Source organism: Pygocentrus nattereri, chromosome 5 (assembly GCF_015220715.1).
Source record: "Pygocentrus nattereri isolate fPygNat1 chromosome 5, fPygNat1.pri, whole genome shotgun sequence".
Classification (NCBI taxonomy): Eukaryota; Metazoa; Chordata; class Actinopteri; order Characiformes; family Serrasalmidae; genus Pygocentrus; species Pygocentrus nattereri.
In genome coordinates this window covers 30120920-30133066 of record NC_051215.1, presented here as the reverse complement: position 1 = coordinate 30133066, position 12147 = coordinate 30120920, and the positions used below count along the sequence as shown (strand labels likewise).

Genomic DNA, 12147 nt, shown 5'->3' with positions numbered 1-12147 from the left:
ACAACTAAACAAAGTGTGTCTTTTTACAAGCGACAATCAGATTGTATAATCCAAGTGTCCATAAACATTACAATTAATCGTACATGTATTATACAGTGAGCAGAACTTCATGTTGCAGTAGTTTGTTTAGTGAAAGTGAACAGAGCTCAGTTAAAGGGACTGTGTGAAGCTGAGTTTAGATCTAGTCCCTCAGTCAGCCAAGACATGATTGACACTTCTTCATTTTTGCATGAGCTGATGAAGCTCAGAAGTAATGAAAACCTATAGTACTGTGTAAAAGTCAGAGACCACCTTCCTTTACTTATTTTCCAGTACAAAGTACCAGTGATTTAATTCAATATTACACAGAAGCCTCAACAACTACATTTCCCCCATTGGTTTATTTGTTTACTTGTTATTATTCATAGTCTTATTCTTGTTAATGAACTTTATTTTCCTTTTTTAATCTCATCCTCCTTTTATTTGTCTTGTTTTATATTTTTATAACTTTGTTTTATATTCTCTATTTTTTTTACTGGCCCTGGCTCACATGACGCTCTGGCTGTGTCACTCACAGTTAAGCCGTGCACAGCGCCATTCCATTCTACCAACCCCCTCATTCTTCCATATCTAGTTTGGTCTCTGGTCACCGTGGTCACACAATTAGACAGTAAAAAGAGCTTAAAGTGCTATAGTTCAGCTGCAGTCCTACATTCAGCCAGGAGACTATTAATGAAGGTTGCTCCACCTTTTTTGGAAACACAGAATTGTTTCCCCAGTGAAGGACGCAGAGAAAGGCGACGTAACAGGCAAAGTGGGGATAAATATTTGAAATTAGATTTTCTACCTTAGCAATGAGATTTGAGAGAGGACACATACTTCTCAGAACATCCATAAATTCAATCTGAGCGCTGATTGCAAAGAGTCCTACATGGAAGTTAATAATGAATTCCAGTGATTTTTCAAAATTTGTGCATAATTAAATGACAAAGATGTAAACAAAGTCGTTCAGAGTGGTTTGATGTGAAATGCTCCCTTCTGGAGAAGCGTAGAGAGCCAGAATTGTTCATCTTTGTGCTGAAATCTGAAGAGTTTAATGCCTCTGATAGGTAATAGGACATGAAATGGTTTTGAATGTGCTGCCTGTTGATGTTGAAATTGGTTTTTTGTTCATCCGCTCATGATGGAGAGGTACACACAGTGCAAAACACTCCCAAAAGAAAACTTTTTTTTTTTCAGATTTACCACTATTTCACCATATATATATCAACATTTTCAACACTCTTGTTTCACTGTAGAGAAAATTACAGCCTCAAATTTCTTTAGAGTGGTGCTGATAGGCACCAGGGGTTACAATGACTACAGCACAAATATAGCCTTTTTATTTAATTTTTATTTATTTTATTTAATTTCCAAAACCACCAGTGAACCTCACACTTGTGTAGGTTCACTGGTGGTTTTGGATATTAAATAAAAAGGCTATATTTGTGTTGTAGTCATTGTAACCCCTGGTGTCTATCAGCACCACTCTAAAGAAATTCGAGGCTGTAATTTTCTCTACAGTGAAACAATTTGAATCAACCCACTCTGAAGGACTTTGTTTACATCTCAGTTTTGAACACCAACAGAATTCCCCTTTGGTAGTTCAGTAGATTTCAATCACATGCATTCTCCACTGCCATAACATTACATGATCCGAATTTCATAGGAATTAATAAAGAAACCAAAATATACACAAAAGCCAATATACACAAAATGTCACTTGACTTGAGTTAAATCTACCAGCACTGTTAGCCATTTGACTATTTTTGTACACTAAGATGATTAATCCCTTAAATGCCCAGGATGCACAGGTAGGTCTAAGTTTTGCTGCACACTTCTATTACCTACAAATAACTTAGCCAGTTTGCATTGTAGTCTGTGTAGTTACTAAATAATAATCCTTAGTTTATAATTGGCCTGCAATTTTAAAGGGTTAAGCCCACCAAAACAAAGTTCATTTACTCTTGTAGATATCTAAAGGAACATTTCTGAAAGTCCAATATCAGGAAAAGTTATAGGGTTGGAATGTCATTATGCTTGGTGTCAGTCATTCCAACAGGAGGCCAGGTGATGAGGGGTGTAAACGCTGAGTGATGTCACTGAGGGTGGTCATTTAATGAGAGTAAAAGACTCAGGTAAGCTTATGTTGTCCATACCCAAGCTTGAAACCACACTGTGGCTCAGAGAGGACCAGCTATGGACCCCGTTAAGCCTCATCAGCCGTTCTCTGACATGTACTCTGAAGTTATCGTCAGCTCAAGCGCAGGTAAGAATTAGCCATTACTGTATATTTGTGGATATTTAAAAGCCTACTTACTATACAAAAGGATACTGAATTAATAAATTGCTGGACATGGTCTAGACAAGTGGTTCGCAATCAGGGGCTCAAGGACCCAGGCAGTCAAGTCTTTTGCTCCAACCTAATTTGCAACACTTAGGGATAAGCAAAATGTGAACGGTCTAAGAGTTCCTGAGCACTTTTTTGAGCATCACTGGCCTAGACATTGGCGAAAACCGGACTGACATATGCTCCAGTGCCTTGAAAACTACAAACAATTCAAAACAGGTAGGCAGCAAAGTTGAACAACCTGCGGCTAATGCTCAAAGTCGATCCACTTCTGACTGTGATTCCAGTTCAGATGGTTTTGACCCATCTTGGCTTCTGTGTGCAGTGGTGGACAGTAAATGTAATTTGTTACTGTACTTAAGTAGTTTTTTGTGTATCTGTACTGAGGTTTTTCCATTTTGGGTGGCTTTTAGCTTTCACTTCATTACATTTCAATATCAAATATCTTTCTTTTTCCTCCACTACATTTTGAGAAATCTGTCGTTCCATTTGGTTTATGTGTGTATAAAAACGTAACATGTCAAAATGAAAGAAGTGTGCAGCAAAAACACCAATCAAGTGAACTTTGTTTTGAGCCTCTTTTGACCTGTTGGTCATACCGACCCAGTGCAGCACACGGTTCAACATCAGCGCAGCAGCGTAAAATTTTGGGAGAGTCTGTTCAACATAAATGATGAACTAACCTAACTTTGTGTAAATGGAGCACAATATAGAAATATGTACGCATATGCAGTCGTGACCGATGCGTCTTTTTTTCTGAATTCATACAAACACCATTTCATTTTATAGTAAACTAGTTTTGGCTAGTTTATGTTTATGAACAGAGACCTACACATCAACATGGTAAAGGAAACTCATTTGTGATCCTGAGATTAAAGCAAGTTTTTTATTAAACTTTAACTTTCTATGTTGCATTAATTGCAAGTTAATTAACCTTTTAGTACTTTTACTTTTGACACTTAAGTACAATTGAAGGCAAATACATTTGTACTTTTACTCAAATGGAGGTCTAAAGGGAGGAACTTCTACATGATTCATGTACTTCATTCACCACTGCCTGTGTGACAGTTTCCATTGTGAATATAAGGTATGATTTAGGATAAAGTACCTTATGGGGTAAACGTGGAGCTATGTTGGTCTTTCTATGAGAAATACTCACACACACATCTTCTAAGCCGCTTCTCCTTCTGGGTTGCTGGGGCCCAGCTGTCACTGGGTGAAGGGCAGGATACACCCTGGACAGGTCGCCAGTCCATCGCAGGCCAATGAGAAATACTCATGTTTCTATACTACCATAGATGGCACAAAGTGTATGTGATGGTACACTATGTGTCTAAAAGATTGAAGACACCTGTTCATTCAACATAACATCTGAAACCAGGTATATTATTAGAAAGTTTGTCCCCTGAAGTAAAAGCATGAAGGCTTTATACTAGATGTTGGAACACTACTGTGAGGATTTGACTGCATTAGTGAGATCAGGTACTGACGTTGGATGATTAATTGAACGCATGGGTGCACCTCAAGGGAAAGGCTTCACGAAGACCTGGATGTGGGTTGAACGATTTGAGCTATTTGGGTGACTTCTTATTTCTAGTGCTTGTTAGCAACACTAGACTTGTAAGCAGTTCTTAACTAAAAATGCAAAATTTGGTTCTCCAAACATGTCTTGGCTGATGGACTACATCTGGGATAAGGGGAAATTGGCTACATTGGATTTTTCACCAAATTATTCCTTTAAAGTAGTGGGATTCACCATTTAAAAGGACTGTTTGGATACATCTGGACATATACATTATGATGTTATAAAATTCATTGTTGAAACAGCTTAGTTTACCTTAAGCCCATTTGCTCACTTGTTTTTACAGCAAGCAAAAAAGTAACTTCACCTAACTGTCCCTCTGCCCTCCACACAAACCTTGTGAAAAAGCCAAGTCCAGTGATTTGACAAATTAGTCGCTTTTTTTTACTTTTGTTCGCCTAATCTTGCCTCAATCCTTTGGCCTCTGGTATCTCTCTCTCACGATATTGAGTTTAGGCAGTAAAGCCCACAGCCTATTGAGTTCCCAGCCTTTTGTTCACTAGTGTAAGGCTCTTAAACCCTTCCCCTTCAGAGAGATGCCATTTGTGAGATGCATTCTTGCCAAGCGAACCCCACCGATGTGGCCATAGTTGATAAAACCCTCTGTCGGTGGGAAATTACTTGTAACCAGAGAGAACCATGTACACAGATTCTTGCTTTCTTTTCTTGAAGTCACGCAAAGGTTCACTTTTCCAATCAAGTCCAATCTCCTCTGTTTACCTCTCTAAATACAGATGTTCAGGCTCCTACCAGGAAAGAGTCCACAAGGCCTGAGAGCAGTGGGGACGGGGTGAGGCGAGTGAGACCCCACCCATCGCCGTCCCGCAGGAGACATCGCACCACCTTTAGCCCCGAACAGCTGGAGCAGCTGGAGTTAGCCTTCAGACACAACCACTATCCTGACATCTACTACCGAGAGGAACTGGCTCAGGCCACCAAACTGAATGAGGCCCGCATACAGGTCAGAGCTTTTTTAGAGCATGAAACATCTTCATCTTCTTTTTGAATACTGAGTCTTATCTACTATGTTTTCTCACTTAAAAATATATTTGCTGTTTTTTCAACATATAGAACAACATAGTACATTCACTGGCCATTTAATTAGAAACACTTACCTTGTATGTCCACCTTGCTGGTGTATACAGACAATAAGCCATGAGTAGCCAAGTTTGCTATCTGTCTTGTAGCCATTCATCAGTGGTCTGTCTCTGATCACAGAGCTGCTCTCGGCTTGGTATTTTTAAGTGTTGGACCACTCTTAACCCAGCAGTGACACCAATGTGTGTAAAACCCCAACAACACCTCTGTGTCTGATACATCAAACCAGTTCCACACATACTACCATATCAATGTCAGTGATGAGTGACAATGTGTTGAGAACAGACCAACAAACAAATATCTGGTCAGTTGCTGTGGATAAAAACTGATCAGTGATTAATTTGGTATAAGGTGGCTGAGAAATGTATAATTGTACCCCTATATCTATAAGGTTCAGTGCATCTATAAGGTTCAGTGCTGTGGAAAAAGTCAAGGAACACCTTAATTTGTTTAATTTCCAGCCAAAATGTAAAGTTATTTATTCTTCAGGAGACATATCTGAGGAGATTAGATATAAAACTAGAGTTAGAATAATTCAAATATACAGAGCAAATGGGACTCCTAACAACCATGCAAGGCCTTAGATTAGATATAAGAAAATCCACCTGTATAAGGAAGGTGAAAGTATGTGAAAATACAATGCTTGAAGCTCATAAATAATTAAAAAATACAAAGAAAATAAGACTCTATGAACTGCTCAAGACCTGGTAGACCACCAAAACTGTCTCCATAAAATAAGCAGCACTAAAAAGCTTTCATCTTTGAGAGAGAGGAGAAAATCAAGCTCAACTTTTGCTTCAGATCTGAAAAATCCACAGGTGTTTCTTTCCATACTTCCACTCTGAGAAGACAGCTCAACACTATCAACATGTTTGAGTTTACTTGGATCATCTGAAGTAGAAAGTGCAACCAACTTCTAAGACCGAACTTTGGTGGTGTGGAAAAACATCCCTGCATTCGTTTAAAAAAACTGAAAGCATGTCCCCTGAAAAGAACTAAAGCTGTAATAAAGACAAATACTAGTTTTGTGTAATATTAGCTGTTACATATTTTTGATGTTATATATTCAGCTTTTTTTTCCTGATACTGAAAAAATGATAAGATATACTTAATGGCCATTTTCAATGGGAATTAAATGAACAAAGGGTGGTCTCCGATGTTTTCATGGTACTGTATGTGGGCCTCATAAAGTAATAAAATGAAGTAATAAAAAAAAAAAGCAACAAAATAAAGGGGTGGTGAGTGTGTATGCCAAATATCATTATCATCGTCATTAACTACGGTAGCAGTTGGGAGACCAGAGAATCCCAGACGACCCTGTCCCTTGCAACTTCCTCCAGCTCAATGGAGATGTAGTCAATCCAGCGGGTCATCGGACAACCCTGTGGTCTTGTCCCAGTAGGCCGTGCCTGGTACACCCCCACTGGGAGGCGTCCAGGGGCCATCCAGATTAGGTGCCCGAGCCACCTCAACTGGCTCCTTTCAATGCTGCATAGGCAGTGGGAAATGGCCCTTGGCAGCATAGACCCGTGTGCCACAAACTGGCTCTTGCAAAATATACTTTTTGGCAAATGTATGTCTTTCTTAATTACTCATTTTTTGAGTGATCTGTTTCAGCTCTTCACAGATGTCCACATCCTAAGGTTTATTTTTCAATAATTAAACTGAAACCATGCAAAATCACTAGGGTACATGCATGAATGAGGGATGGAAGTCTGGACCTGGTGTCTTTATGAATAATATGGGGTTAAAAGGTCAAATCACTTGCTGTCTTAAGCTGATGCCCCCAATGTCCCCATTCTGCCCTCTCAGGTTTGGTTCCAGAACCGACGTGCCAAGCAGCGGAAGCAAGAGCGTGCCACACAGAAAGTGCTGCCAGTCGGTGTGCTGCCAGGGCGCGCAGCTCTTTTGGGCAGCGTTCGTGTGACCCCTGCAGGCGCGGCAAGGCAGTACCAGTGTCCTCACTCTCTGCCCCACATTCCCAGATTCTCCTCAGTGCTGCCCTCTGGTGGTTACTCCCCCCACACAGGAGCAGCCACACAGCTGGCCTGCCCTTCAGTGCCCACTCCAGCACAGCCCGCCAGGCAGCATGAGGACTGGTACAGTCAGCTGTGCAGCATTGGAGCTCCAGGCACCAACTTGCCCCATGCCTCAGTGTTCTCCCTGACCTCTATGTCGACGCTGGAGCCACCTACTCACTGGAACTAAAGCAGACTGAGAGGGAAAGCTACGTTCTTATTAAGAGACTTATTGCTCAGATCCAGTCTTTGTCTTGACAGCTTACGTTCATGTTTGTGTAATTAGTACATTAGTTTGGGCCGTCATGCATACATTTCATCATCAATTTAGCTGGCACCAACACGAGACTTTGACCACAATGATGTGCTCATGCGCTCTGGAGGAAGGAGAAAAAAATTAAACTGGCTCAAATCCAATTTGGAGAGATCCAATTTTTCAATTCACACTGCCGTGAAATTTCATTCTAAATTTGCTCTCACAGATGAATTGCACTGATTTTTCGACGTCTGCTTATTTCAATAAGGTTGAGGTACTTTGGGTGGATTTGATATGAAATGGTTCATTGTATAGACACTTGGTGTTTCTTACAGTGGTGTTGATAGGAACCAGGGGTCACAATGCTTGCAACACAAATGCAGACATTACATTTGCCATTCAAAAGGACCTGTGAAGCTACATGTATCTTCTATATTTTGTTTTCTATATTTCTAGTTTGTATATGTAATACTGATAACTAATTCTACAAATAAGTTTTCTGTGGGGACTGTGTTCCTTACAACACCCAAACATGTACCTCTCCACCATGGACAGAGCTTAAAAATACATTTTAGGCAAAACTTTCTCTCAAAACTGACATTAAACAATGTCTCAGCCATCAAGCAGCATATGTGTTAGCACTTCATGTAAACAACTTTCTGTAAAGTACATTATATTTCCAAAAGTATTTGGTCATCTGTCTTCACGCACATGTAAAAACTTGAGTGAGATCCCATTCTGAATCCATAGGGTTTAAAATGATGTCGGCCCACCCTTTGCAGCTATAACAACTTCAACTCTTCTGGGAAGGTTTTCCACAAGGTTTAGGAGTGTGTTTATGGGAATTTTTGACCATTCTTACAGAGGCGCATTTGTGAGGTCAGACACTGATGTTGGATGAGAAGGCCTGACTTGCAGTCTCCGCTCTAATTCATCCCAAAGGTGTTCTATCTGGTTGAGGTCATGACTCTACGCAGGCCAGTCAAGTTCATCCATCTTTATGGACCTTTCTTTGTGCACTGGTGTGCAGTCATGTTGGAACAGGAAGGGGCCGTCCCCAGACTGCTCCCACAAAGTTGGGAGCATGAAATTGTCCAAAATCTCTTGGTCTGCTGAAGCATTAAGAGTTCCTTTCACTGGAACTAAGGGGCCGAGCCCAAGTCCTGAAAAACAACCCCACACCATAATCCCCCCTCCACCAAACTTTACACTTGGCACAATGCAGTCAGACAAGTACTGTTCTCCTGGCAACCACTAAACTCAGATTCATCAATCGGATTGTCAGACGGAGAACTGTGAGAACTCTAGAGAATCTGTCTCTACTGTCCATAGTCCAGTGGCGGCGCTTTGCATTTTGCTTGGTGATGTAAGGTTTGGATGCAGCTGCTTGGTCATGGAAACCCATTCCATGAAGCTCTCTGTATTGTTCTTGATCTGTTCTTGGGCTAATCTGAAGGCCACATGAAGTTTGGAGGTCTGTAGCGATCAACTCTGCAGAAAGTTAGTGACCTCTATGCGCCTAAGCATCCGCTGAACCCGCTCTGTCATTTTACATGGCCTACCATTTCGTGACTGACTTGCTGCCATTCCCAATCACTTCCACTTTTTTATAATACCATTGACAGTTGACTGTGGAATAATTAGTAGTGAGGAAATTTCATGACTGGACTTGTTGCACAGGTGGCGTCCTGTCATGGCACCACACAGGAATTCATTGAGCTCCTGAGAGTGACCCATTCTTTCACAAATGTTTGTAGAAGCAGTCTGCATGCCTAGATGCTGGGTTTTATACACCTGTGGCCATGGAAAAGATTGGAACACCTGAATTCAATGATTTGGATGGGTGAGTGAATACTTTTGGCAATATAGTGTAGTTTTTAGCATTAAACACTTCAGACGTCTGGTTCCTATCACCACCACTGCAAACAAGTCTGAGTCTGCAAGTCTGAGTTTCTGTAAAACAGGGCATTTCACATCAAACCACTCTGAATGGCTTAATCATGCAAAAATTTGAAGAAATTATTGGAATTTCTTTTTAAGATGTCAGTGTATGATTTATGTCTGCATAATTATAGTCACAAATTACACACATTGGCACTGCTGTACACACATCACTTTGGAAACTAGTTAATCTATGCATATTTTTACATCAAATTTCTCTTATGATTTAGAGCAGATTTGTGCATATGAACATATATGAGCTCCTAATGTTTTTCATATTTAGGCAAAAATATGTGCCACTTCCACCTTGTGCACATACTCAAGGAGTGGCTTCAAAGGAAGCCTGGCAGCCCATAAATGTACCTCAGCAATTCCACTATTTTTGTTTATCTGAGTAGATTTGCTTGTGAATGTCTACCCAAGAAGATTTCTCAATGGATCAAGCAAAATGACTGAATGAATTTCCAGATGTTGGTAATATTACATGCAAGCAGCCTACTAACATTTGTGATATTTTAAAATTAATGTTGGTACTTTGCTTTCAAATGTAACTTCTTCTATTTCATAAAACAAAGTCACACCTTTTTTTCCACATTTTATTACAGTCTGCGAAACACAAATGTTCTCTAAATTATTGCTATACCTTTCTAACACAAAAATAATCCATTTATTTTTACTTCATCCACAAATGCATGAGCATCACACTCTGAATACAGAACATCTTTACAGGGTCCGGTTTACATTCTGAATGTCCCGTTTTAACAGATGAGCCACACAGGGCTTCCTTTACATTAGTAATCTGTAAGAATATGTGGGTTCATAGATAACTAGATTTCAAAAATATGACATATACATTAGTAATTACACATCTTTCATATTTAACATGAAATGACAAATAATTTGCTAGAAATAAATTAGCCTGTGTTTTCAGCAAGTCAAGCTGAGATCATGTAACAAATGAACATTGACAGTTTTGGCCTACATTCAACCTCTGATGTAAATGAAAGATCAAGCAGCCTATAAAATGTCACTTCATCACCCATAGCTGGTGATTATTAAGACGGTAAAATCCTGTGTTCGCATTTCCTAGTCTTAGTTTTGGGATTCTGCTGAGCTACACAAGTTCTCAAGGCCCCCCACATGCCTAATTTTAGGGTCTGCTGCATTAAACAATATGCAAAAAGTTGGAATACTGTAGCAAGTGAAAGCATAAAATGCAGGCAATGCATTTGATATACATCAATAAGAGATTGTTCTAAGAACATCACAAGATTTTTCAACTTATTTCCTTTAAGCAGTTGTTTCAAACACAATTACTTGCTGGTGTAGTAAGACAAATATCACTCTACATAAGTAAAAATGTTTAAAACAGGTTGAATGACCTTACGATAATCATACACCAACCTCATAATGAGAATCATTAGACTTATTGCATACATTCGAGAGTATTTCTCTTTCCAAGAGATCCCTCTGCAGTAGAAATAATCACTTCAGCATGCAGCAGCACCAGTATGAAAAAAGACTGGGACTGGGACTGGAACACGCTGCCCAGACCACCAGGGTAGGCAAATGTATCTAGATCGTATATAAACTTATCATGGGCCTCAAACCAAAGACAAGCACTGATCTTACATTAGCACTCAGCTGAGAAATGTGATAAGTATGATAACCAAGCATACATCAAACAGAGAACACAAATCAGCATCAGCCAGTGGTTAACCACAGTGAAGTCAGGATAAAACATGAGGACTTTCGAGGAACAGTGAACTCTCATAGGCACAATACACAGTTTACAGTATACTGAAAATAGGTAAAAGTTACCCACGTGAGTCGATCTATAATCAGCATCTCATGCCAAAGACAAAGACTAGACAAATTCCAGGAATGTATAAACTGATCTTAAACCAAGCTGGTAAAGTGAGTAACTTCCTACCTACATCAGCATTTTCTCTGTAAGGCAGAATTACAGCTTTTTCATAAAACAAACCACAGATGCCGAATTGTCCCATTATTTTACATGAGAACCTTGCTGCAAAACACATTACAGCAATATAAAGGAGGATGTTCATTTACAGGCAGACAAGTTTGGCAGTTTATGCATTAGGGGGCGACAAAAAGAGGAATGCTTGACATTACAAAAACACTGTACTGTCTTTTAAACACACACACACACTACAACCCGTATCATTTCTTCCCATCTTAATACTGATGGGCTGAAGTATGGACAGTAGGTAGGCCCAGACTGCTCAGATTCAGGCCTGGAGGATCACACCATCGCAAAGTTTACTGCTGGATCACCATGAAGTGCTTCATGAGGTCAAGTGCATGAGTTGGGACAGGTGAAAGACTAACCTGTGCAAGGCTGTGGTCCTCCAGGGCTCAATCTGAGAAGCAATGCAGGCTATCTTGCAAATGTGAGAAGTATAAACATAAAACAACAGCATTCCATTTGTAAATCAGAGGTAAATGGAGCTCACAGTAAGGCGGTAGGCACTCTGTGCTTTATTCGAGGGACCGCGCAAACTCGGCATAGTCAATGTAGCCGTCGTTGTTTTTGTCATCATCTCTGAGGACCTCATCAATGAGGCGGATGAGCTCCTCCTCTTTCATTGGCTGGCTGTTCTCACCTTTTTCCTGCAAACGAAAAAATGGCACATAATCAGGCATGAGTCATGTTTAAAAGTCAAATCATGTGCCCCCAGTTATATAACTTTAATTATAGTGTTTGGAGGCTCCCCCCCCCCCACCCCCCACCCCTTGTTGTTTATTTCTGTCCCTCTCTCCCTTTCTTCTTTTATGCATCCCATGTTTGATCATATTATGCTTCCCACGATTGACGTATCTGCTGAGCCTATGAATTCTCCATACCTTTCAGTGATGCGCA

General features: G+C 40.2%; 2 protein-coding genes across 3 annotated transcripts in view; one reads left to right on the top strand and one right to left on the bottom strand.

The window, feature by feature from the left end:
* The first annotated feature begins 2153 nt into the window (after positions 1-2153).
* On the top strand, positions 2154-7483 carry prop1 (PROP paired-like homeobox 1). Its single transcript, XM_017690408.1, has 3 exons — positions 2154-2287; positions 4685-4911; positions 6861-7483. The coding sequence occupies exons 1-3, from the start codon at positions 2218-2220 to the stop codon at positions 7254-7256; spliced, it is 693 nt and encodes a 230-aa protein (XP_017545897.1). The 5' UTR covers positions 2154-2217; the 3' UTR covers positions 7257-7483.
* A 2424-nt stretch (positions 7484-9907) lies between these two features.
* mcfd2 (multiple coagulation factor deficiency 2, ER cargo receptor complex subunit) overlaps positions 9908-12147 on the bottom strand; it is a 5565-nt gene continuing 3325 nt past the window's right edge. For both annotated transcript variants that reach the window (XM_017690600.2, XM_017690601.2), the window contains exon 4: positions 9908-11897. In XM_017690600.2, the coding sequence (XP_017546089.1) occupies positions 11766-11897 (132 nt within the window). In that variant the 3' untranslated portion in view covers positions 9908-11765. The remainder of the gene's footprint in view (positions 11898-12147) is intronic.

Coding starts and splice junctions, on each gene's coding strand:
- prop1 (XM_017690408.1), top strand. CDS start 2,218: ATGGACCCCGTTAAGCCTCATCAGCCGTTCTCTGACATGTACTCTGAA. Junction 2,288..4,684: donor TATCGTCAGCTCAAGCGCAG/GTAAGAATTAGC, acceptor CTCTAAATACAG/ATGTTCAGGCTCCTACCAGG. Junction 4,912..6,860: donor TGAATGAGGCCCGCATACAG/GTCAGAGCTTTT, acceptor CTGCCCTCTCAG/GTTTGGTTCCAGAACCGACG.